Source organism: Acinonyx jubatus, chromosome C1 (assembly GCF_027475565.1).
Source record: "Acinonyx jubatus isolate Ajub_Pintada_27869175 chromosome C1, VMU_Ajub_asm_v1.0, whole genome shotgun sequence".
In the NCBI taxonomy this organism is placed as follows: Eukaryota; Metazoa; Chordata; class Mammalia; order Carnivora; family Felidae; genus Acinonyx; species Acinonyx jubatus.
The window spans coordinates 213,540,805-213,567,838 of NC_069381.1; the positions used below are offsets into that span (position 1 = coordinate 213,540,805).

Here is a 27,034-nt window from a genome sequence, read left to right on the forward strand (position 1 = left end):
CTAGGAGACAAGAAGGAGGGAGGGATTCACCTGCCTGTAGTAACCTTGACCATGTGCCTGGATTGTCAGGAGCCACCACTGTGGTTGGTGGTTTGGGGCCGTCTTCTTGAACAACTCATAACAACGAATGTAACCTGTATTGTCACTGGCTCTCGGTGCATGCTAAAGACAGGTATTGGCAAATTTCCCCCCAGTTCTGCCAGCCGGGGGGAAACGGACATAGCCATGGTTTGGCCATTTTGCTTTGAGCAGCAAAATGTGGGGGGGGGGGAACACCCCCACCATGAGTACTCATGGAAAGGAAACAAAGCCAGCCCTCGGCCACCATCTCCTCGAAAGGAGCACCTCCAACCCTCACATGGTTCCAAAATGGCGGTGAAGGGGGCCATTGGTCTTCTTGCCTTTGGAACACTTGAAGATGAATATGTTGCTGGTTTCAACTCATTCCCTCATCCCCTTTGTTTTCAAGCTTATTTTATTTATTTTGAGAGCACAAGTGGGAGAGGGGCGGAGAGAGATGGTGAGAGAGAATCCCAAGCAGGCACCACCTCTCTATCAGCGCAGAGCCTGACACAGGGCTTGAACCCACGAACCATGAAATCGTGGCCTGAGCCAAATTCAAGAGTCAGACACTTAACCAACTGAGCCACCCAGATGCCCCAATAACTCATTACCTTCAATTTCTGATCACAACTTCTCAGCTTAGTTGACCCACGGAGGACTCTGTCCCAAGTTCCTTTGCTTGAAGAATTCTAAGACCAGATTTGAGAGCCGTTAATGTATAGGCCAAATCTAGTTCCTGGCCTAACTTTGTTTCCAAACCCCAGAGTGTTTCAAATTCCCCCCTCCACACTGTCGACAAGTACCTTATGTGAGTGTGATGGAACATCCCGTAAGCGCTCAAGGTCTGCGTAAAGGCACTCACCGCTGCGGGGCCATTTGCAGGTGGTCTCCATGGAAAGGATGGGAGAGGAAGCCTGTGTCAGGGGAAACCTGGGGCTCCCGGGAGGCTGGGGCTGCATGGGGGTGAGACCTAGGGCCCGGCAGGGAAAGCTGGAGCCTCAGCGGAGATGTTGGGGAAGGACCAGGGCCAGGAGGGCGTCCGTCCCAGCAGGGCTGCGTCGTGGGTGAATGACCGGTGGTCACATCTGTCACCTTTCCCGTGCCTCCATTCTTCCCTTCTAGCTCTTCTCTCCATTGTCCCTCATTCTGGCGTCTCCTCTCCTGTTTCTTTCTTTTTCCATCTTCCTCCATCCGGGATTTTCTTGCTGTTTTCTCTCTGTTCCCATCCACACCTTAATCTACTTCTTTTTCTCCCTTGCTTTCGTACTCTCTTTCCTTATGTTTTGCTACTTTTTGAACATTGTTGTTTTTTTTTTTAATTTACATCCAAATTAGCATCTAGTGCAACGATGATTTCAGGAGTAGATTCCTTAGTGCTCCTTACCTGTTTAGCCCATCCCCCTTCCCACAACCCCTCCAGTAACCCTCAGTTCGTGCTCCATATTTATGAGTCTCTTCTGTTTTGTCCCTCTCCCTGTTTTTATATTATTTTTGTTTCCCTTCCCTTATTATGTTCATTTGTCTTGTCTCTTAAAGTCTTCATATGAGTGAAGTCATATGGTATTTGTCTTTTTCTGACTAATTTTGCGTAGCATAATACCCTCCAGTTCCATCCACGTAGTTGCAAATGGCAAGATCTCATTCATTTTGATTGCCGAATAATACCCCGTTGTATATACTTTTTATTGTGAGAAAATATGTAACAGGAAGTTTGTCACATTTGAGGTTACAACTCCCTAACATCGGTTACATTCACGGTGTCGTCCAACCATCACCACTGGTGATTTCCAGAACTTTATCATGGCCCCAAAAACCTGCATAGCCAAGCCCTGTCCCCCGGCCCCAGGGAATGTCTACCTACTTCCTGGCTCTGCGGATCTGCCCGAGGTAGATGTGTTCTGTCAACAGGTGTCTGTCCTTCGTGACTGGCTGCTTTTACCCAGCGTGTTTCCAAGGCTCAACCAGGCTCTAGGAGGTGGCCGGGCTTGACTCCTTTTTAAGGCTGAGGAATGTTCCGCTGTGTGGACAGACTACGTCTTGCTTACCTGGTCAACTGTTGAGGGACACTTGAACCATTTCCACATTCGCCTGTCGTAAAGTATTGCACTAAACGTCGGCATAAAATATCAGTCCCTCTTTTCAGTTTTCTTGCAGCGGACATGTAAGAGCGCATTTAACTTTTCGAAGAGTAGCCGGATTCCATCTCTTCTTACATTTTGCTGTCTACTTTCCTTTTTTTCCTCCTCTGTAACGTGGATTTGAAGGCTCTCCCACAATTGAGTGCATCAACTTTTGTTTCTCTTAATTACAAAGATATATAGGACTTTGACGTGTTTTAAAATCTTTTCTATTTTACTTTTTTTAAGATTTTTTTTGATGTTGGTTTATTTTTGAGAGAGACAGAGCACGAGTGGGGGAGGGGCAGAGAGGCGGCGGTGGGGGGGACAGAGGATCCGAAGCGGGCTCTGCGCTGACGGCACAGAGCCTGACGCGGAACCCACGAACCATGAGATCGTGACCTGAGCCAAAGTCAGATGCTTACTCAGCTGATCCATCCAGATGCTGCCCCCCTGTTTTCCTTTTTTTAAAAAGCCCTAAGTCCTTTTAGTTAAAAGCTCCTTTCATTGGTACGTGCGTGTTGATTGACCCCACGCCTGCCTCACAGCTCGGTCACACCCTGCGGGAGATACTCCGCATCTCCCTGAGACCGCAGCCTCCTCCCGACCAGTCCGGACTCCTGGAGCCGCAGGGCATCGTCCCCAGAGAGCGCGCTCCCGTGTCCGTGCTCCTGTCGCACCTGTCCCTTAGTGTGGACGCAGGCATTGCTCCACCGTGAGAGCTCATTTGCAGAGGCCAGCTTTTTCCCTTCTCTGCCTGGAGCCTTAAACACAAGAGGTTGTTATTCCTCACCTCTGCGGATTCCACTTTGGCCAAGACGAGCTTTTACGCTTCTCTTCCGAATTAGTGACTTCACGGCTATCCGCCTGTGTTTGCCCACCGATCTCGCTGTGGCCGACGCCTCCGTGCTGGGTAGGGTGTCCCTGTGATCACCTGCCCCGTCCTCCTCAGAAGACTCCCCAGCACGTGATTTCTGTGTGCTTTCTGCCTGGTGCCAGTCACTTAGTTTTCAAGAGGGCTTTGGGCTGGACGGTGGCGACCTCCTGGGTCCTGTGCGTCTCTGCCTGTAGGTCGTTACAAAGTTCAGCGTGGGTTTTCCTAAGCCATGTGTCGGGTTGCCGTGAGCTCCGTGTTTGCGTGTTCCTGTCTGCGGTCGTAGGGTTTTTTATCCTTCCTCCCTTCAGAGTTTGCGTCCCCTGAGGCCTCCTCTCCTCTATCTTTCAAAGAAAACTGTGGGATTATTGTCATTATTAGTAAAAGTGGCTGCGAGATGGAGACAATAGCAGACCTGTACACCGGGTTATTCCAGCACCCTCCTTTCTGTCCTTGGATTCTAAGAATCTTCACTTCACATTCATAGCGAACGCTTACTACCCGTTCGCTACTGAGAGGACGCTGTTCTGTGCTGCTTCCGAGAACCAGAGATCGTCCCACCGGGACCCTGCAGCCCACAGGCACGTGGCCCTTCCGGGACTTTGTAAAGTCACAGGGGCCTGGATTAAATCCAGATCCCTGAAACCGCATCTCAGCTGGTGCGGTGGGTCGGAGACAGAAATGCTGATGGTGACGTCAGGTCCGCAGCTACACCATGACGCATTGAGGGACCTGTGGGCCATCGGAGAGGACACACTGAGCTAAAGGAGCACGACTTGCAGGGCAGAGGCCCGAGGGTGCGTCCTGGGCCGGTGGTGGTGGTGACAAGGAGAGCCCTGTGTGACCGTGAGGGCATGAGCTGTGCAAGACTGTCTGGGCCACGGGAGGAGATGTGAGAGACCCGGAAACAGAATCAGGAGAGTTGAGGCTGTGCCAGCCTCCGGGGTGCAGTGGGGAGCAGGCCACGAGGATGGGGGTCTGGAGTCCGGGAGATCAGAGACACACGTGACAGTGTCCCCACGGGAAGGGCCTGGAGGGGTGGGAGGGTCAGGTCAACCCACAGTGGCTGCCGCGGGCAGGGGAGCCGTGAGATTCCTCTGGCCCAGAGGCGGCCGGAGCGGCCGGCTCTCTGGACAAGTTCTAGATGTCTGCTCTGGAGGTGGGGCTGGGGAACCGGCCTGAGAGAGCCCGCGCCCCGGGTGACTCACGCATGCCGCCAGGGTTCAGAGCCAGTGTTCGGGGAACGGCCGAGTAGGCTGTGTGTAGGACAAGTATCACCAAGGGTCAGACACCCACACCGACACACGGTCGCATGCCAGGACCCGGCCAGCCCCCGAAGACGTTCTCGTAGTGTCTGATGATTAAACCGCCCCACGTGGCTCGTCATACGTATCCTCCGTTCGTTACGTTTTTATTTCTATCCTATTTATTTTACTGGTTTCAATCAAATCTCAGACCTATAAAAGCTCAAATATCGCTACCTGTCTTGCCAGCGGCTGGAAACGTCTGGAATATTTGTCCATTCCTTGTTGGTGCTGCCTGTTAGGACTTCAGCCGGGGCTGTTGGCCAGCACACCTGCACGTGACCTGTCCACGTGGCCAGGGCTTCCTCCCGACACAGTGGGCAAGCGTTGTAGGAGATGCTGCATAGCCAGGAGGAGGCCACCCGTGTTTCCTTCTGTGCCGAAGCATCAGGGGACACAGGGTGTCCGTTTTCCGGTAACCTGCCAACAAAGTCCCACCTTGGTTCCGGGTAGAGAAAGAGACTCTGCCCCTCGCTTGGACAGTGGCAGGGCTCTAGAAGAGCCTGTGAGCCCCGAATACTGCTGTTACCGTTATGGAAAATTTGCCGCAGGTAGTAGATAAATAACGCGATAGCAATCGATGCCGTGGAAAGAGACATAGCAGAGCGGGAGGACTGAGGACCTCCAGGGGCAGGCAAGGTTATTTTCTCTGATGGGCAAAGGGGCCAAGAAGGCTCGCTGAGGACACCTTGGAGCAGAGACCCAAGAGGAGAGGCTGGGAACAGGTGGCCCTCTGAGGTTGTTACGTTCCTGGCAAAAGAATCATGTTCTCACTGTAGTTACAGTGGCTTCATTAAACACAGCATTTGTCCCCAGTTAATGTAGGGACCTATATGCATCTTACGTTCTATATTGCTGAAAACAAGCTGACTTCTACCTTGGCTTCTGTGTTGCAATTATTTAGTGGTGAAATAGCTGTGGGAATATTTCACTGTCTCTTAAAGAGCAATTCTCGTTTCTCTCTCCGTTCTTTAAAAGGAGAGTCAATATAAAAGCATTTCAGTATCTCTTGGCTTGTTCCCCCACATACAGTGGTCATCCAGTATCATGGGATTTATCCTTCCCAAGTAGCACTATGGAATCAGAAAACGTGCCATTTTTAAAGGCGGTCCAGAGACCCACCAGATACAAAGGGATACTCAAGAGAAAATGGTCATTTACGCGCATACGGCTTTCACGGCTTCAAATAAAGAAGACGAACTACAAAAAAGTTTTTTCAATAATTTAATGCTGCATAGAATTATTCTCAGAGTTTGGTCAATGGCACTGGGCGTTTTCCAACACGAGCACTTAATAGTGGGCATTCTCCATTCTAGTGCACTTAAAATGAAGGCAATCACATAAGGTTCTCTTGCTTCATGGGTAATTAAAGCATTTCACTCCGCCATTCCTTATTCTAATGAAGAAGAAGAAATTTCTCTTTTGCTGAATTACCTCGCCGAAGGGTTTTATTTCCCCTCGTTGCTCTGACTGTGGAAAATGTTCCTTTTACTTGTGATTGTCTGCCATGTGAATTGTGAGTCAGGGGGAAAAAAATGTGAAGATTCTCCATGGCATCAAACTTCTAAAAAAAAAAATGCTTAGACACTCCCTGTCCGTGGAAACAAAACAGCCGGGACCACCAGCGTCCAGATGCCTCTCTCCTCCTCCGGGAACCAGCGAGACTCTGCTCGCCTGTTTGTTATCTTCTGACTTAAGAGACCACTTTTTTTTTTAATATGAAATTTATTGTCCAGTTGGTTTCCATACAACACCCAGTGCTCATCCCCAAAAGGAGACCCACTTGTTAAATGGCACATTTCAGATGTCACGGACAGTAACAATGACAGATTATCCACTAAATAGCATTGACCAGAATTGTTAAGCTGATTCTTCCCCACACCCGGGACACCTGCCTGCGAACCTTCTCCCCGCCCGTGGCAGGCACCAGCAGAGAGTGGCCACCCCGTCGCCCTTTGGGGTGGACAAAAACCATGTCCACCTGGAACTGGTATGTTCCTCAGCCTCCTCTCGGCCTCTCGTGGTGGATCTCCGGTGCAGACCGTGCACCGTCCCCCGCCTCCTCCAGGGAGCCCGTCCCACCACACAGGCAAACTGAAAACCGCGCCCTCGTGACTGCCATTAACATTGGAAATTCCCGAATAGGATAGTGGCCAAAGTACCTCAAAGGTGGGGGGAAAGAAAAGACTTAATTTTCAGGCTTAGATCTTCGTTGGTATGGCCTGTGAAAGGCTTTAAAACACCGACTCCACCTCTCAGGACTCCGGTGGAGTTGTTTCCCTCAGCACTGTCGGCAGGAGCCCTAAAAAGGCCCACAGTTCACAGTCATAGAGCCAAACAGGCTGGCCCTTTCGGGGTGAGCACAGGGGAACACGCTGATTTTTTTCCTCATTTTTCTACACCGTTCAGTTGACAGTTCCTTTCTGCCCGGGGCAGTCTTGTCTTCTGTCCATGACGTGTTTGTTGGAAACATTTCACATGGGCTAATCTTGCTCTTCCAACTGTTTTGAAAGCCCGAGAAGACAGGACACACATCAGATACTTGCCGTGTCCCCCAAAAGCCCGGCACCATGCACGCGTGTGCTGTGCTCCAGGCATATGGCTCACCGGGAAGAGGAGGGAGGGGACCTCCCTGGGCCCACATGGAGGTTCTAATTGGTTTTCCAAAGTATTTCTTTTTTGAGAGACAGAGTGTGAGCAGGGGAGGGGCCGAGAGAGAGAGAGAGGGAGACCCAGAATCGGAAGCAGTCTTCAGGCTCTGAGCTGTCAGCACAGAGCCCGATGCGGGGCTCAAACTCAGGAACTGTGAAATCATGACCTGAGCCGAAGTCGGAGGCTCAACCGACGGAGCCACCCAGGCGCCCCTGGTTTCCCAAAGCATTTATTCTCTATGGATTGGCTCTATGTGATCTAAACCAGTGTTCCCCAAAAGTGTGTGTTCTAGAATATGAATCCAACAGGATGCACTGAAGGAAAAGTTTTGGAGAGCGTGGCCTAGTCTGTCTCCCCGTTGGGGGTTGGAGAGACCCCAGCAAGTCGAAGTCTCTTGGAAGCCCTCCATTTAAAAGAAGAAAAACAAAAGCCTCACTTAACTTGTTTAAACTGTGATACCAAACATGTGTGGCCATACCCATCTAAACTCTAGTTCAGTCCTCAGGACCATTACTCTGTTCTGGAACACATTTTGGGAAATGTTGAAACCAAAGAGTACAGTGTTTTTTGTTTTTATAAGATTTTTTTTCTAACATTTTTAAGTAATCTCTACACCCAACATGGGGCTTGAACTCACAACCCCGAGATCAAGGGTCGCAGGCTCCACCCCGTGAGCCAGCCAGGTGCCCCAGGAGAACAGTGTTTTAATTGTTTATCCAACAGCCTTATGGGAAGGCCTGTTGGATTAGAAGTGTCCTCACTTCTAATTTGGGAAAGAGCACGTGGGATTTCACCCGTGTGAAAACCCAGAACATTCTCAGAAGCACAGAGGTCTTGAGTGCTTGTTTAGCTCTGGAAAGCTGCCCTCCCAGGACTGCTCTGGTGCGGGCCTGGCCCCTTGGCTCCCAATTCCTATGGAGCTCTGGGTCGGAATTAGAGCTCACATTTCAAATCTGAAATTACACAACCCGCTTCACTTTTGTGTCCTTTTTCATAACTGTGTGGTTTCATTGTCTCATTTCAGGTCATCTTAGAGAAGGCTTATCTTTGCTTGAATCTCTTACGTTTAGCATCTTTTCCATACATATGCTTTTGATGCACTCCTGAAAGCTAGTTACATTTAGGATTCTTCTCCAACTTTTTCACTGCTGTTCAGTAGTGGATGGAGATAATATTGTCTTTCAGTTCTGGTGCTTGTATATCTTGAATGTGCTGATTGACATGAGAATATTATAAATGGAGGCTCGCTTCTTTCTGTTTTGGAAGTTGAGAAATAAGTCCTTATCATCATTATATTTAATATCTATTATCTACGTTCACTACGTACACTAATTGCACTCAATGCATGATCGTATTTAATCCTGACTTTTGTCCAACCTGATGGTACAGGCATTAAGCAGGACTAGAGGGCTCAACACGCTAAGTTGTGTTGGCTTCCGTGTTAACATGAATTTCTCGGGAGTGTGTTGAACTGATTTCACTTTTATCAAAGTTAGGATGAGACTCGGCATATGGTGCCATAGAAACAACTGTGTTATTTTCTAATAACTTACTTTTTTTAATTTTTTTTTTTTGAGAGAGAGAGAGAGAGAGTGCAAGCAGAGGAGGGGCAGAGAGAGAGGGACAGAGGACCCGAAGCAGGCTCTGTGCCGACAGCAGAGAGCCTGACGTGGGGCTCGAGCTCACCAACCGTGAGATCGTGACCTGAGCTGAAGTCGGACACTTAACCCACTGAGCCACCCAGGCGCCCCCACGACTGTGCTATTTTGAGCGTCGTTCAGAAGTACAACTTTTAATTCACTTAAAGCCACACTACCTACCCCCTCCCATTGGGGAAAAAAAAAAAGGAAAGAAAATCGACCTAAAGAAGAACCATACATACTCCATGCGACGGGGACAGGAGGCAGGCTGGCTGTGCACAGCAGCTCTGCACTGTCCAATGACAAACAATCTTGATGGGACACTTTGATGCAACAGATCAGACTCTGCCATTGAGAAAATCTGTGAGCTCTCCCGAGCCAATTGAAAGCCCTTCTGCTCTCCTGACCATCCCGTGCCTCTGTGTCAGGACCATGCTCTCTGTGCCCGGCTTATCCATCTTTGTTCTTGTTTTGCTGCTTCCTTTCTTTCCCCGGTCTCTCCTCTCCCCTGCCCGTCGCCCAAAAAATCCATTGTGCAAATTGATTCGGAGATGGGGCTTGATAAAACACCAGTGTTTCGCCCTCGCAGCCTCCGCGCGGTGGTGTTATTAGCTCTTGCTGATTATCTGGCTGTGCGAGCCGAAGCTGCCACAGCGGGCTTGGAGGTGTGCCGAGATTAACCAGGGGCTTTGCAGCCGTTTGTCACACAAATAGCGGTGCCAGTAAACTGAAAAACGATCAATCATTTTTCTCAAGATTGAAACCTTTTATCAGCTGTTTCAGCTTCATTATTCGATCAACGATTAGCAGCCAGCCGTTGTCACTCAGTCACCCACGGTCACCGGTTCAGAGCTGCTGCCGGCTCAGCGGCCGCCCGGCACCTGTCTGCAAGGTGAGGGCGCCTTCCTCCCACCTGTCTGCCTGCCGGTCACTGCCACTTGGCAGATTAGAGATAGGTGTCTGACGAGCATCTCCTGTTTTCGTTGAAGTCATGCTTTGACACATATTTCGTTTCTAGGTGTGAGATCAGTAAATGGGGGGGTATTTTTCTTTTACGTCCCCGTAGGTGTTTCATTTAAAGGATTGTTGCCTTTTAATTGAAATGCCAACTGTCTTGATTGGAGCAGGGAAGAGGTGTTCTTGTCCACACCTAAGTCTTTCATGTCACTGTGAACGTGTGATAGAGCCCTTTGGCTACCCGCTCCGGACTTTTCTGGAGCTCAGAGCCCAGTTCATCCGGAGGGAGGAAGGAGGACGGAGTCATGGCTCCGGCCTGCAGATAAGCAACCCTTCGTAGACGCCAGCGGCTAGAGTCCACAGGTGGGCCTGCGTAGACGGTGGGAGTGTATGCCGATACCATGATTCATGGGAAGCAAAGTTACTCTACGAGGTTGCCAAATCATGGTCATCAGAAGAGGCCTGCATATTTGTTTAAAAACAGGACCACTGAGGGGCGCCTGGGTGGCTCAGTTCGTTGAGTGTCAGACTTCAGCTCAGGTCACGATCTCACGGTTTGTGAGTTTAAGCCCCGCGTCAGCGTCTGTGCTGACAGCTCGGGGCCTGGAGCCTGCTTCGGATTCTGTGACTCCCTCTCTCTCTCTCTCATCCCCTCCCCGGCTCATGCTCTGTCTCTCAAAATATAAATAAATGTTAAAAAAAAACTAAAAAAAAAAATAAAACAACACTGAGAGATGGATCTTTGGCCTTTTTTTTTTTTTTTTGCTTTTTTTATTCAAATCTATCAGAAAATACAATTCTACCACTACATGAAAGTAGAAGAGGAAAAAAAAAATCACTTAGTTTATTTCTATATCATCGAGATCCTACTTGATTTTTCAGCCAGAGCTCTACTTGGCCAGGAGCGGAAGGGTGTGTGTGTGTGTGTGTGTGTGTGTGTGTGTGTCTGTGCACCTGTGTGCATACATAATGTCTGTAGTGGAGACTTCTAAAAATATTGTAATTTTACAAATCGTTCTGAATCGTGTTTGTACCATTTTCAAAACTATTTCCATAGCATCTTGAGATTAATCTTCCGCATGTTTTTCCTTGGTAATACGTCTTCGTGAGGGCTGGGACTTACCTTGTGCCTTGTGTTCTCGTGGCATCCACATCAAGATAACTGCACACAGCATATGGTGAGCGGTTGACCGCGTGTTGACATCTCTCATCCAGTTTATTCTAGAAGAAGTAGTTTGGAGAACATGTCCAGCTTCCTCAGTGCGGTCGTCTCTGAGATAACCAGTAGAAACCCATCTCCTTGCTAACTGAAACATTGAAAGCCCACCCAGATGGAAGGTTCTGGTCTCCCCTGTTGATCATACTGGTTCAGTCCCTACTGTTGGGATCCCTCTCCCCCGCCCTTCCTTGTCGTCTCCCTCACGCGCGCGTGAGACACTGTGCGTGTACAGGCACCCCACCCCCCCCCCACAAGGGAGTCCCCGGCTCTTGTTAAATAGTTTCTTGGTGAAAAAGAATTTCATCTGTATTTCTCCGTTAGAGGCTCTTGGTGTTTGAGGGTGGACCTTCTTGCCTCCTCCTGCCCTTCCTGGGTGAGTGGCTAACTGGAAGAAAGGGGTGAAGCCTCTTAGAACGAATACACAAGTTCGCTAGCAAGTTATTCAGATAGCACGTCAGCCAGCCGTTTGAGATTTTCTTTCTGTGGATGCGTCTGCTTTGAACCGTCTTGATCTCGCTTAGGCGGTAAGGGGAAGACACCGGCACGTACTGACTTTGTGCCCCTCTTGCTGTGGTGGCTCCTTCACCCCTCATGGCAGTCCTGGGTTGGAGGTGGAAGGGGACCGTGGGACACGGACCCGAGTCACCCCTTGGCCACCCTGTGCCTCTGCCGGGCAGGGCGGCCTCGGTTCCCCGAGCACCAGCTTTCCCGCCTCCCCCTCTTCTCTGTTGTCCATGACCTTCCCTTGCACCTGCAGCACTGGGAAGAGGGCGCACGTTGCCACGTGGGTCAAATTCAGCCACTGACCCACTGAGACCCAGCAACGCCCTGCAACCGCCTCTCCTCCGTGAAGGAAGCAGCTCGTTGCCATCCTGACACTTTTCTCTTGGCAGTTTGCATGTTCTTTGCAATCTGTAAAATATCATTCCCCCCCCCCAAAAGAATTAGAAAAGAAATAATAAAAGAAAACCTTCAAATAATGCATATTTGGTACAGTTTCATATGTTCCATATTCGTTCATGAAACTGATGGCTGGAAACCATAAGGCCATGAACTCTGTCCTTCTGTGGAAGGAGCCAGTTTAGTAGTTCTGTTTCTTGCGATCTGTTTGGGGTTTTTGCGTACGAAATGGGCTTTGGTGAGAATAGCCTCACCTCCCATCTTGTGCCCAAGTGAACTTTGGGATGGTATTTTGTAGATGAACTCGTGATTACAAACTTGCTTTTCATACACGATTTTATCAGTACTCGTATTTAAGAACGGTGCTGGTTCTGTCTCCTGACCCTTGTGAGTCTGAGTTCAGACCTTCCCCCAGAGCAGATAATTCACCACAGGTGTGTGCCTCCACGGATCTCTTGAAACCAGAGTAGCCATGACTCGGGTCTTTAACTTCGTTAAGCTCTTTTGCTTTTAGTGAAGAGGTGGATTGTTGTGTGTGTGTGCTGATTACAAGCAAAGATCTAAATTTCAGCACGAGGGCAAACATTTTTTTTTGTCAACGGCTCAGGCCCATTTTCTAATTCTTATAAGCTAATCCTGGAAGTTAATGAGAGAACTCGTACTTGGTACGCTTTTTAAAAATATACGTTGTAATTCACTGAAGCGGGGGAAAACGTAGTTGCAAGTTCAACAATTCCAAATGAAATACAAGGAGACAGCATAGTATCCGGAAGAACTGGCCTGGGTGGATTGCTGCCTCTAAAGAACATTAGTTCAAGGGTGCCTGGGTGGCTAAGTCGGTTAAGCGTCCGACTCTTGATTTTGGCTCTGGTCATGATCTCATGGTTTCGTGGGTTTGAGCCCTGTGTCAGGCTCTGTGCTGACAGTGCAGAGCCTGCTTGGGATTCTCTCTCTGCCCCTCCCCGACTCGTGCGGTCTCTGTCGCTCTCAAAACAAATAAATAAAACTTAAAAAATAAAGAGGGGCGCCTGGGTGGCTCAGTTGGTTACGCGTCCAGCTTCAGCTCAGGTCCTGATCTCGAGATCGAGTCCGTGAGTTTGAGCCCCATGTCGGGCTCTGGGCTGACAGCTCGGAGCCTGGAGCTGCTTCAGATTCTGTGTCTCCCTCTCTCTCTGCTCCTCCCCCAATTGCTCTCTCTCTTGGTCTCTCAAAAATGAATAAACATTAAAAAAAAAAAAAAAAAAAGCAAGGAAAGGGAAAGGACATTAGTTCACAAACATACCATGAAACCTGCATTCACAATCACAAAATAAACAGTTTATCTCTCAGCAAAACTGTCCAATGGAGCAGGCATTCACATTGTTAAGAGCTTCTATTAGTACATGTGACACATACTGTTAAGGCCACACAGAGATTTCAAATTGCCTTTAATTTGTAAAAGTTGATTTAAGGAGAATAAGTGATACATTACGACCAGGTAAGTTTCCTCTGTACATATTCCAAGCTACAGGATAATCCTTTCATATGGCAGTGTTACTGCTGGCATTTCATTCTGAGGAAACCATTAAAATGACTGGAAGGAAAAAAACTCATACTCCTGCCCAGAGGTGCTTATTCCAGTATTTTTAGTAGACTTCATTTTCTAGAAAAGTTGTAGTTTCTAGAAAAGACTTCTAGAAGAACTGAGGAGATATTATAGGCAATTCCCAAATGACGTCCCCTTACGCACATATGTGCACATGATTTCCCCTTACTATTTACATCTTTAATTAGTATGGTATGTTTCTTACAATTAATGAACCAGTATTGATAACCTTAGTATTAACTTAAAGTCTATACTTTTTTTTTGGATTCCCTTAGTTTGGACCCACTGCTGTCTCTGTTCCAGGATGCCATTCAGGGTCCCATATGACATTTAGTTGTGACGTCTCCTGAGGCTCCTCTTGGCTGGGATGTTTTCTCCGACTTCCCTTGTTTTTGATGGCCCTGACAATTTTGAGTAGTACTGGTCAGGTACTCCTGACCTTGTAGGATGCCCTTCTTCTGGAATTTGTCTGCTGTTTTCCTTAGGATTAGTCTGGGGTCGTGATTTTTGGAAGGAAGGTCACAGAGGCAAGAGCTGTTTTTATGACAGCATGTCAAGGGAACATAGTACCACCGCCATTTATGACTGCCAGTGCTGACCTTGATCACTGGCTTGAGGTTGTGTTCCTCAGACTGCCCCTCTGTGAAGTTACTTCTGTCCCCTCCGCACTTCCACGCGGTCCTTTTTGGGAGGAAGCCTCTGTGTCCAGCCCTCACCTAGGAGGGAGGAGTCACACCCCCCTTCCTCTCAGGTGGGGTACCGACATAAACTATTTGGGAAGCTTTGTCTCTTCTCCCCACTTATTATTTTCTTCCATCATTTCTTTACATCTGCATGGACTCTTGGATTATTTATTTTATACTTTAGGCTATAGTCCAGTAGCACTGTGTTTATCTTCTTGCTCGAACTATTCTGGCTTCGGCCACTGGAAGCCCCTGCCCCCATCAGTGTAGGGCAGGTCTGTTTGTTTATTTTAGCAACTTCCTCACTGCGGGGGATCTGTGAAATGCCCCAGGCTCACCTCTACATTTCCTGCCCCGGTCCCAGAATTGGCCACCTCCCCAAGGAGCCCTGGATCTTTTTATTGGAGAATGGTAGTAGAAACCGAGCTCTGTGGGCTAGATTACTAGCTTGTCATTCCTCCTTGGCTCTCAGCAGACAAAGCAGAGAAAAGGAATTCATGTGTGTGTCTGCACACATATCTATAAATATTTCTATATGTGACCACCTGTGTCTATATTAAGTTCAAGAGAAGATAGCATCTTTAGTAGCATAAAATTGGCAATAACTCAGTGCTTAATGATAAGGAACTGTGATATGCTGTCTCCACGATGCCACTGTTAAAAAGGATAATTTTGAAAACGATCCTAACCTAACACCTTACATTTCGAAAGTATTACAGGTCTTCATAGAAGCCATACTCGTAAGTGTGGTCATTATTCGTGTATATGGTTAAGAACTTTAAGAGGAAAATTGAAGGGATAGTTAGATTGGTCATGGTATATTCTTAAAATAATATGAAATTAACTTTGCTTCTGCAATAATATTGAAGCCGTGTTCCACTGTGCTCTTGCTTGAAGCTGAATAAAGTTGGTGTATTTAAGTTACTTTTACAGAAAGACATGAGACTTTCGTTGTTGTGCTCTGTGAGTACAGCACTTTCCTGGGCCCTCCTAGGATAATCATGACCTTGTTTAATTACTCAAAATAGTAAAAAGTTGTGAAGTTATGGTCAAAGCAGTTTTATGGGAAGAAGTCTGTTAGTCTTTCAAGGCGTGTGTGTCCATAATAGCAGAAAAGAATCAAATGATTAGAATTCTTTTGTTTTCCACTCTGCTCTTTGTACCCGACTTTGACTAAGTAAATACCCACGTATGTTAAAGCCTCCGAGGTTTCTGAAACTGCAAATCAGAATGCTATCGGGAATTTCCGGGGAGGTTCTCCTGAAATGCGTTAAGGTTACAGATATTTTCTAGAAGATATTTTCAGTGGTGTTCCCCGACTCAGATGGCCACGTATAAGGGGACTGTGGTTGACTGAATAACCCTGAAGTGTCCCATTTCACTCAGGCAGGTGTAGGAAGTCAACTACAAAGATGTCAGATCAAATGCAGTGTCCGCCATTGTTGAGGCTGGTGGTCCAGTGATCACAGCCCCTCAATTACAGCCCCGGGAGGGAGCACGAGCAGCCATCATTACATAATTATGCCTTTGATTAGTTGCTTTAACTGGTCATCGCCTTTGAAATATGATAGCACGATTTAAAGTTTTATTAAAAAACTATCTTTTCTGGAATTGTTGGAGAAAGATTTTGTGTTTAAAAAAAAATCCAAAGAAAAGCCTGCAATATATTCCTAGAGGAGATTGAGAAGGAAGAAAATGAAGAAGAAAGGGAAGGGGGGGGGAGGGGAGGGGGATAAATGTTTCCCATTATCACTCCTTTCCGGGGTAAGAAGCTCAGACACCCCAGTGCCCAGCCTCCCTCTCCCAGCGTCACTCGCCCCTGGCCTGCTGCCCACCTCCCCGAGCCCTGAGCTGGCCCTCGGAGAGGGGCCAGGAGATCCGGCCAGGGCAGGACAGCCCTTGCTTTGCTGCAGCCTGCCAATGTGAACCCGGATGAACGGATTTCACACATTTCGCACACATCATTCAGCTTGGAAAAACTCGTTTGAACCTCGTTTTTTTCTTAAGTGAGAATTTGATTTGCTTCTTGTCTCTATCTGCAATGCCAGGTGCCCCAGTCCTGCAATATTGAAGCCCTGTTCGGGGAGTAACTAGACCTTTAAAAAAAAAAAAAGGCTGGGGACTCACTCCCCTCCCAAGTCCACAGCATGCTTAGTCTCTGTTCTCGTGTCCTGATCATGTGTCTGGAAGAGGGTGAAGCCTAGAGACCGAGGGGCCCCCGTATCAATATCCTAACAAGCCACCTCCCCCCCCGCCCCCCAGCCAGAAAGCCCTTCCTTCTCAAAATGAATAGCTACTCCATGAAGACAGGGCAAGAAGTTAACATTAAGTGTTCACGTATTTCTAATCTCCATCTGAGAACATGCCCAACCTGAAATCTACATTACGAATGTATCACAAAGGTATATTCGACTTCAACTCCTATTTTATTTTAGTCCCTGTTAAAAGTTACCCTCTTGGCATTGTACTGAAATACCCAATTAATTTTGGGTGCGCTTGAACCCTTGCTCTGCAACACAGTGTGTTTCTAGGCCAAGAGGAAAACCAGCCCTCCACCTAATTGGAACTTCTGGTTTTTATGGCGTATCCTGGAGCTTTCGCTTAGTTTTTATTTTCACTGTTTTCTGGGGTTAATGGTATTTTCTGTGCACGTCTACATTAACCACTACGCGGAAGCCTTCGGCGGCTTCCAAGCCTTCGCAGCTTTAAAGAAGCCGCCAATATGGAGATTGTATTTGCTGTAAAGAAAGCCATTATGGGTTATTGGAAAGTGAATTAAAATTTTATAATTAAGGGTCAGTGACTTCTTTCAGGGCTTTGTTGAGTTGGGTATTTTAGCTCCTGCGTTCAGGAGCTTCAGGTTACGAAAAGATTATACCAGTCTTGCCAGAAACTGGTAACGACGAAGTTATTTTGCTTCCTGAACATATGTCCTATATTTGCTTGGCCTCAGGTTTTGTTTAATCCTCTCAAAGGCCCTTTTAATGGACGTTTCAACGTGACTACTTCTCTGTGTGGCCGCCTCTGGGAAGCAACCATTATGTCAAGCCCCTTTACAGCTAAAGTAGGGAGTTCACATAGCGTAAGAATCTTTGGGGTCGCGTCTTATGGGGAAAAATAAAAAAAAACAAAAAAAAACCACTGCCTCTTTACAAGAGAACAGAACATTTACACAGTCTTGTTGAGCAAATGAACGTTCAAATGCCCAGCACAACAGAAATCTCCAATCTCTAACCTCACAATGAAATCACCACCAACAAAAGATTGCGGGGTACTGGGGACGCTAGACTGGAAGTAATACGGAACCGCAGTGTGACCCACCCCCACCTGCTGGGGGGCTCCCGGGGGGACAGTCTTTATCTGGCGTCTCTGAGGAGCAGAGACGGTCCCCTCTGCACGAGTGGCACTTATACTGATGGCATCTTAAAAATAAATAAATACCCGTCTGCTGTGGACAGGGAGTGGGTGCTATCTGACAAGGTTATCATTCGCCTTCTCTAAGAGGTACAAGTTTGCAATCCCTCGTGTGAATGGAGAGGGTTATTTGTTTCGTTCCGAGACAAGACATTCTTAGAAATGAGTGACACGCCTTCTCTGACCCAGCCCCTTCCTGCGTGTAGGTAAAAAGATCCTATTTGTTCTCATAATTGATTGTGAGGGCTGCAGCGTGCCTTACTTAACCAGCCCTGTTCGCTGCACGCCGCGGATGTAATTCATGCACACTTGAACGTCCAACATGGCTGACAAGGCTTGGACATACAACCTCACAGCTGCATCATTTTTTAATCAGCTATCTGAGGAATATTTATCTAATCAACAAAGAGCGCTGTCAGAAGGAGACCAGAGGTGACATTAATATAAGTCTGTGGTCTCCTGGCACACTGATGGAGGAAGAGTTCAGGAGAAAACCAGGCTCGTCTGAGCACGCCAACAGACTAAGGTGCATTTTTATTCCACTTGCAAAGAGCTAGTCGAAAGATTCTCACCTTGGAAATTCAGCTGTCTGTCGTCAGTTCTTAGCCATTCATTTGCATGCGGTAGTTAAAAATACAAGAATTTTGGTTTTTTACTTTTTTATTATTATTTTTTTTTTTTTTTGCTTAGAGAAACAAAATAACAAGTGTCCCTTTAAAATAAAATCGTAAGTCCCTCACGATCATCGTGTGAACTCGGATGAAAAGGCAGAGCTTGCAAAAATCAGGAGACGTGTCATAATTGGGAGTTGTTAACTCTAAATGATTCCAGCTACCCTAACTTCGTGGAAAGCCGTAATTTGCACATTTTCCCCCTTTGCTTGCTGTCCTTTGAAAAGATCATGACTGTCTGTTAGTAATTAGGAGTCAGGTGTGTTGTGCCAGACCTCATTTTGGACACAGGGACACAAAACGCATCTAACTATCATCAGATACCTTAAAGAAATATTCTGCGAACTGAAGTTTATAGCAGCGTCTTTTCTTTACGTGAATGACTCAGGATGAGCAGCATTTGAGACCCGGATGAGCTGGGTCACAGCCACCCCCAGCTGTCAGTGTGGTCACCCGCTACCCAAGAAAATGAGCTTTCCGGAAGGGGCCATGTCACTAGATAGCCAGAGCACACATGCAGGTGCACTTGTCAGCATTAGGACTCGGGTACCAGGACTACCATTCACCTGTCTTTTCCTTTCTTTGTAATCCAAAGATTACAAGGTGCTCATATGCAAGAGGGCTCTTGGTTAATTTGAAGGGGAAGTTGATGATGCCACTGGCACTAAAAGGCAGTAAGCTTTTTGTGTTCGTATAGGTTGCAGGAGGAGTCCCTACTATCTTACCCTGTCTTTTTCAAAATTGTGATCCTTTCAATCGTTAGGAAACACATTCCAACCCGTATAAGGATGAGTTCCGCGTCCCTCTCTGTTTTAATTCTCAAGCGTGAGCCGTGTGTCCCGTGCACTGCCTCTTGCTGTGGTATTCACGTAACAGTCTGGTATTGAACGTGAGCTCACGGTTCGCATTTTGACACCATTATGGGGAGAATGCCGTCCTGCTAGTGGCTTCCTGTCCCCTGCTGGCCCCCCCTCCCCCGCCCCGGGCCCACCGACTTTCCTGCCTACATAGATCGGGGTTCAGAAAGTTCCACTTAATTTGCAGGTAGTGAGAAGAACTCCCTCTCCCCACCTAACATTCGGGCTGACAGTTAGCTTCCATCACATCTGAAATTACACGATGTAGGGTTGTACTCCCGGGGAGATTTGAGTTTGTGCTGTCGACATTTGAGACTGCGCGGAGCCATCGGGCTGTTGAAATAGCTACGTAAGGCACCCGAAACTGTTTAGAGAAGAGACTTGCTTATCCAGTAAGCACAACAGTAGCGTGGAAACTGCTGGAGGATTGCTCGCACCCCACTGCCTTTCCTCCCGATGATGTGAAACTCTGTAGTTTTGTGAGAAGTCACACTGGTGACGGAAATCAAAATAAGTTAGGCTGTGTTGAAATGGAAGAAACTGTATCCCTGAAATTAAAAAAAAAAAAAAAAAAAGTAAATCGCGGTTTGTGGGTTCAAGCCCCGCGTCGGGCTCTGTGCCGACAGCTCGGAGCCTGGAGCCTGCTTCCGATTCTGTGTCTCCTTCTCTCTCTGCCTCTCCCCTGTTCACGCTCTGTCTCACTCTGTCTCTGAAAAACAAATAAACGTAAAAAAAAAAAAAAAAAGTAAAGATTGCCCAGAAAATGTAGCATTCTGAGCTAGTCCGCGTGAGGCAGCCCTCAGGCGTCACCGCTGTTGCAAAGGTGGCGGCCGCGGCGTGTGATGCCCGTGTTGTTGTGGAACGAGGCGCCCAGCCAGCAGCGTCGGGATGCAGTGCCCTTCCGTTTGGCACAGTGTCCCCATTTCCTGCAGAAGGGAGCACGGGCGGCAGCACCGTGCACAACCTGAGATTTTACCGATGATGATACGATTGTGTTTTCTCTTTGAGAAGCTTCGAAACAGGTGGACCTAGAGCAGTCGATGCCCCAGGAGACAAATGCACGTGTCGGGACCTTGGTATCATCCCGAAAAAGTCCATTTGTTTAAGAGGAAGGAAAAGGCATGGCATTTTACACATTAAAATTGATTATTTCATCAATAGGTTAATAGAAAACCAGACTGCGAGCTCACTTCTTACCTCTACATCCAAACGGTAATGGGAGATCGGAGCATGAAAAATGCAAGGCGTGTGCAGGTGAGGGAAGAGGTTTGCACTAGAACTCCCCTCACCACTCCCTCCAGAAGGGTGCCCAGCCTCAGCTCTGCCTATTTATATGTAAATGTTTGAGAGAGGTAAGTTTCCAGGCTGGGGAGTGCAGCCTCTTTCGTGGCCACCGCTTTCTGGAACTTGTAAAACTGGGGCCAGGACACCAGAGCATCATCTATTGAGATAATTAAACACGCAATTAATTCTGCAAAAGCATCCGCTGTACCCGAGGGAGCGGATAAATATTCATTGAACGTTTCTAAAGTAAACATTTGAAAACTGTGACTAGTTTGGTTTCCTTTGTCTCGGGCGCCTGGTGTTCGTACTGGAGGGTGCCGGCCGTGACGTTACCTGGGACAGACACCCTGTAGGTAGTTGGTGCCTCGAGGATGCGGAGGTAAGGGGAGCTTCTCACCGGGGCGAGACTAAATTCAGGCCCATATACGGTAGAAGGGCCTGCATCCCCAACCTTAAATGCCCGCTAGTTTAGAGATTAGATTTCCTACTAAATTACCGGTGGGTTTTCAAGCTACCAAGTAACTCTTCGGTGTGTTTACTCATAGCCTACTTTTTCCCGGTTTTAAGTCCGGCGACCACTAAATTACAGCTGCTTTCTGCTTTCCTCATTAGCATAAAATTTGCATCCCGGATATACACTGTTTGAGAATCACTGCGCTTGCTTCCGTAAGTGTCCTTGTTTCTCACACGTAGTTCCTGTTGTCCCTGCAAGTAAACCCCGTGTGCACAGAAGTGCTTGGGATTCAGCTCAGCAGCAAAGTTCCTCGCAGAGCCCTGGTCGTCACGGGGGCTCCTTTCGCGACCACCGGGCTTGGCACAGCTAGAGCTGAGCCCACCCTCTTGGAGACTGAGCGTCTGGGCTTGAACACAACGGCAGGAGCCAGCACCGTCCTGAGTCCGGAACGTGCTGGGGTGACCCCTGGCCAGCGTGTTCCTTGTCTCTGCGTCAGTCCGTGAACCGGAGGGTCGGCCTGGCTTCCCCAGGAGTGCCTCTTAACCCCCAACGTTAAACGGTTAGCCCCAGAGAGCCTGATGGCGGGTTTGACCGCTTTCTTCTCCTGGCCGTGGAGGTCAAGAGAGAGAGATGGCCCGGCGTGCCTCTTCTTCCGAAACCTGGGTGAGCGCGTCCGCCACGGACACGCTGGCGTGCGTGCCCGTGTGGTGGCCGTCCGGCCCGTGGATCTGTGGCTGTGCCTTCAGCCGGAAGACTTGCACCACAGGAGGCTCCCTACTTAACCTTCGCTCTTGATGAAGTGCGTCCTCTGAAGGGCTGACCGGAGCCAGCCTCTCCGCCACAGGTGTCTCGGCCCCGAGTGTGCGGTTGGAAGGGTGGGGGCCAGGTGAGGCGAGAATGTGTGCCCGGAGAAGAGTGCCTGGGGAGGTCGGGGACCCCTCCCGCCCCACTCTGCACACGGTGGCAGGTTCATGCTGCGGCTCTCTCCCAAACCCAGGGTTCTTCCGTGGGTAACTGGCCATCTGTCCTTTTTTTTTCCCCCCTGGGATGCTTTCTTTGATGAGTTGAGAGCTTGGGGCCTGTGCTCTGGGTCCCTCAGAGCTCCATTCAGAGCCTCCAGAGGCCCCCATAGGAAGGAGGAGGGCCTCCACCCTCTGACAACAGCAAGATGGTAGCCGAGTTTTGCCGGCGCAGGCTGCTGTCCAGATGAACGCGTGTCGGGGGGGAAACAAGTCCAGTGTTAAGGGCTCCGGCTCTTCAGGGCCCCTACCTTCTGCAGCATACACGTGAACCGCGAGTCACCGGGGTCTCTTTTGATTTGACACATTCCCAGCATTCTGCCAAATCAAAGGGCTCATGGCTGCTGGCATCCTAGCTCCTTCAAAAGACGCCACCCGTCGCCAAGAAGGCCAGCCTGGCACTGTTTGGAGTGGCCACGTGTCCAGCCCAGCAGGGCGGGAGCGACGCATGGGCTTCCTTGCCCGGGCCTTAGTTTGATTTCATGCCAACCTAATGATGCCGGCTGGCACGCCTCCCCCACTCTCGATCGCCCTGTGCCAGGAGCAGTGGGGGGAAGGGGGGGATGCCGGGGGTGGGGGGGGTGCGGGTCTCCCTCCCCTCCCCCCCCCCCCCACCCCGGTGCACACCTGCCTCCCAGGAACCGCTGGCTCGGAGGTGACGTCACGAGCTGCTTTGACATTTCTCCCCTTTTCATTTGTTTTATTTTCCTTTTTGTTTTCTCTCTTTCCCCCCGCCCCCTTCTCTGCTCTCGGGATGCAGCCAAGCGCAAGGCATGGAAACTAAACCGTGTTGGTAGCCTGCGAAATATATACAGCAGCAGCGGCACCAACACCGAAGGTAACGCCGCGCCCCCCGCCCTCGCGCCCGCGTGGAGCCGCATGCCCCTCATTGTGTCTGCAGACTCATCCCCGCCGTCTCCATCGCCCGTCCGTGTGCTTGATTTTGCCATTCATGTTACTTTTCAGCTTACTTAAATTTTGACCTTTCGCTTCAGTCCTAGAGTAGTGATGTTTAAATTACTTCAGAAACCTATTTTCTCCTCTTTTTTTCTCTCCCTTTATACATGCGGGCACTCAATGTAATATTTCCCGAGTTATTACAGTTTTTAAAAGTGTTAGTATCAGGTGTAATGATCTGTAGCCAAACACAATAGTGTGCCGTGACATTTAAGTAACAGTCTTAATTTGTTTTGTGGACGCATACTCCATAATGCCGTGTGCAGCTCTAACCCAGAGGCAGCCAGGCCCGGGTCATTTGCATGGCGCTGCTGTTGCTTGTAAATTCAGTATATTGTTGTGTTTCTAAAGGTCGTCCGGTGCCAAAGTTCACAAATTGACTTGCGTTGCTTTTTCCACCGAAGACAGCCGCCCCTGCTTTTGTATAATAGCAGATTGAATTTTTCCCACCTTCATTGGAACAACACAATTATAAATCGCCTCTTTTTTTTTTTTTTTTTTTTTTTATGATTGCAAATGTCAAGGGTCACAATTATTTTGTTGCCAGGCACAGGAGAACCAGCGTCAGCCCACGTGAGTTTGTGAGGGAGGCTGGGATACAGTGAGCTCGATGCAAAATAGGTCACAATCCAGCGATCCTGGTATAATAGGGGCACATTTTTTTTCACTTAAGGGCAAGCCAAATGGGTCAAGTAATCGCCAGCTCGTGCCCTAACACTAATTGACTTATTTGGGGATGATTACAACTGTAATATTTTTCTTAATGTCACTGTTTTCTGGGCTGTTGATTTTAGCGATTGCCAAGCAGTGGCATTAAATCTCTTGTAAATTTTAAATTGCACGCGATTTCTGTAAACAAGTCCCTCTCTTCACATCCTGATCATTAACCTTTGCTGATTTATATCACCATCCTCTTTTCCTTCCCTCCATAGTTACTCCTGTCTTGCTGCTGAAAGGCCTCTTCTCAGCCAGGGGAAAAAAAAAAATGGATCTGGAAAACAAAACTACATTTTCACGATGGCTTGTTAAAGGCCTATTTTTTAATCATGATTTTTTTCATTCCTCAAGGGGACGTTGTCGTCTGTGAAGGTACCAATGGAGCTTGACCCCCTTGGTATCTTCTTTCAAAGCATTCATTCCAGAAAGACAAAATGAGAGAGAAAAATAATAGAATGTTAAGAACACTCACACGCAACCTCATTTTTTGTTGTGTTTTAAAGGGTGTTACGTGTACTCCGTCCCTACTCTTGGGTGTCAGTTTTTCAACTTAGGCCGCATATCATTTCTTCTCCCTGTGTCCTTTTCAAATATGTTTTCCTCTTGTGTGTGTACGCATTTGTCACAACAAATTTGTTTACTGACTTCCAGCCTTAAAAAAAAAAAGGTGACGTCTGGTTTCACGTGTGGTTGTATACAAAGCTGGGTGACAGTAAGGAGGCAGACAGTTCCCCTGGGAGTTGCTGACGGGCCTTCCTGGAGACTGGCCGACAGGTGTGACAGGTGTTACGTACGATGTGCAGAAGTGGGAGCTTCTCACCTTGACCAATCAGGTAACCTGCGGTGTCTGCCCCGCCCAGTGCTCCTCGCTGGGGAGGGACAGTGACGCACACGCTGCTCCCTGAAATCTGTAAATGCCAGATAAGGCTGCTTCTTGGGGTCCCACAGTCAGTTGCCAACAGGTACTAAAGGCAGGCAGTCCTGGGCACATCGGAGTAAATAACGACCACAGAGCCTACGGTGCGTCCCGTTTTCTCTCGCTTCTGTTCAGTGTCGAGTTACACGTGTGAATCTCTAATTGAGCGGCATGGTCTTTCTTCATTGACTTTGGGTCTCAGATCCATTCTGTATGCACAGTCTCATTTCATACCACTTTTAACTGTACGTTACCAAATTCGTGTACTTCTATGAATTATCAGGACGCCCTTCTGATTTCCAGTCTTGCCGTGTGACATCATCATGTCTGTAAAACGATCTTTGATGAAAATTCGTTCCCTGAGCATTCCACGTTGTGTGGTCACCTGAGGTCTTGAGCATTCCATTAAATGTCCCCATCCCCAAGTGGAGTCTTTTTTGAAGGGGTCCCTTGCGTGATACACACAGAGGTGCCTCCGGACACCCGAAGTGCAGTTGATCCCAAGTTTCCTGGGGAGAGAGTTAGAAGCTGAGTTTCGGGAGTTTAGGGGAGGGCACGCACCGTGAACCAGGCACCGTCCCAGGAGCACATCCACTCCTATGAGCGGCCCTCTGTGCGACCCGGGGCAGGGGCGTCCGCACCCCCCCCCCCTTTCCAGACCCAGAGTGCAGCTCAGGCTGCCTGGAGCTTCAGGCTGGTGAGAGATGGGCAGGACCAGGCTTGAACCCCGTGACCTCTCTCCAAAGCCCTTTTTCTCCTGCGTCCACTCTTTTCCAACCCCTGGGCTGCATGATTTCAGCTCCCGTACGTGCCACCCTGCCGGTAGGTACCACATCGGAGACGGGACGTTGGGATCCCGGAGGCACAGTGTGCATCCGGATAGCTCAGCTCCGGGACCTGGATCCTCGCGGAGGGGCGGTGCACAGACGTCAGGAGTGGACCAACACGGACCACCCAGAGCTAGTGAGGGAAACACCCAGACGAGGTTAGACAACAGACAAAAGTGTGCTCTCTCCTCCTCTTTTCTGTCCGTTTGGGTTCGTTATCTCCGAAACCGAGATGGAAACTTGACCTTTGATGTTGGACTACGTTTTACATCTCTGTCACTTTACAAAAACTCAACTCTTTGCCAGGGTTGGTGAGATTTAAGTTCTTTCAACGAGAATGAGCTTGAGTTTTGCCATCTCAGAGGTTGGTGAAATGGGGGTGGAAGGTGTGTCGGTGATTGGATTCCCCGGTTCGTCGCTGCCTCCGAGCCCAGAGGGAAAACACCTCCACGCCAGGCGGCTGAGGGCAGACGTGGGAGCGTTCGCCTCCATGGTCCGCATCTTTCCGAGGAAGAACAGAGAGAACTGGGCAGAAGGTGGACGCTGCGTCTGGGAGACGTGGAAGGAAGGCCTGTTGCATTGTGGGCAGCGGGTCCCCCAGAGCAGGGGCCACACGGAACCCAGGCGCTGCCTTCAGGCATCAGCTTCCCTGCACACCTGGAGACAGGTGTGATTGTCATCCCTGTGGGATGAACAGAGGGAACAGAGAGACTGTTCCAGGACACGTGATGAAGCATTAATGGGCAAAGGCGAGATGCGTTGGGGAGCAAGGGGTATTTCTTGGGGTGCGGGGCCCACGCGCATTTTGTGAGCTGAGAAAGCCACCTCAGGCCACAGATGATGCTCTCACCCAAGTCCCAGCCAGGTTCAGTTTTAGCCTAAAGTCCCAATTCAGCCTTGTCTTGAGTGCATTTCCGTGGATCTGGAACTTGCCCCAGAGACAGGCCTGTGAGCCCTGTTTGGACTGCCTCCCCGCGCCTCAGTGGGCCGAATGGAGGGACCCAGGGGTCCCAGGCACTGTGATCGCAAACAGGCCCCACGTGGAGAAGCCCAGGCTTTTCGGAGAGCGACACAGCTGATCGCGTTGGACCTGTGTCCGGGCCCCTCCTGCACCGGATGGCGGGGACAGTCCCCACTCACATGAGCAGACCTCACCACCCAGCGTCCCCGGTCCCAGTGCCGAGGCTTCCGCCCCATTCAGTTTGAGGCAAAAAGATGACAGGCATATGTTTACGCCTCACACCTGAGGGCATGACAGGCTTGCTGGGGTCTCAGGTCCCTGCCTGGGTGGGTCCTGGGCAGGGGGACAACGGAAGGGCTTACCGTCAGGTCGGGAGGTTGGGCGAAGACCCTGGCACGGAGGGAGGGAAAAGAAGTTCCAGAGGAGGCCCTGGGTGCCCTGGGGGTCTGTGGAGAGCAAAGCTCCGTGCAGTGGAGGGGTTCAGGAGCGGCTTCACCGTCCGTGGGATTCAACAGGAGCCACAACTGAACGCAGCTGTGAACGGCTTCCTGGCACCCCGCCCCGTGACTCCCAGCCACCCCCGAGGGAGGCCATATCCTCCACATTTTACAGAAGGAGACACTGAGGTGTGGGGAAGGGCGGTCCCGTGCCCCTGGAAAGCACCGTGGCAGGTGGAGACTGGGCTGGGCACTGGGGTTGAAGCCGCAGCCCAAACCCTGGACGTGGGCTCAGCCACAAGCACGGAGCACACGTAGGCTTGAGCGGAGAGGTGTAGACGCCCTGCTGGGGCCGCGATGCTCTGTGGACAGCCGTCACCTCACCGCATCGAGGGAAACGGGGCTGCTCCTCCTCAGCAGGCGTGGCCAGTTTTCTCCTGTGGTGTCTGGACCCAGCCCCGGCCCCAGGGCCCCACCGCCTGAGGCTGCCGTCTGCACTCAGGTCTCTTCGCTGTAAGTCACTGCA

General features: G+C 49.3%; 1 protein-coding gene across 17 annotated transcripts in view; it reads left to right on the plus strand.

Annotated features, from left to right (window-relative positions):
- The window catches only part of AGAP1 (ArfGAP with GTPase domain, ankyrin repeat and PH domain 1), a 541,118-nt gene that overhangs the window by 423,690 nt on the left and 90,394 nt on the right, over window positions 1–27,034 (plus strand). For 11 of the 17 annotated variants that reach the window (XM_053215993.1, XM_053215994.1, XM_053215997.1 and 8 more), the window contains one exon: window positions 22,454–22,531. The exons of the other annotated variants lie outside the window; for them this stretch is intronic. In XM_053215993.1, the coding sequence (XP_053071968.1) occupies window positions 22,454–22,531 (78 nt within the window). Of the gene's footprint in view, window positions 1–22,453; window positions 22,532–27,034 lie in introns of those variants that run through there. 17 annotated transcript variants of the gene reach the window in all.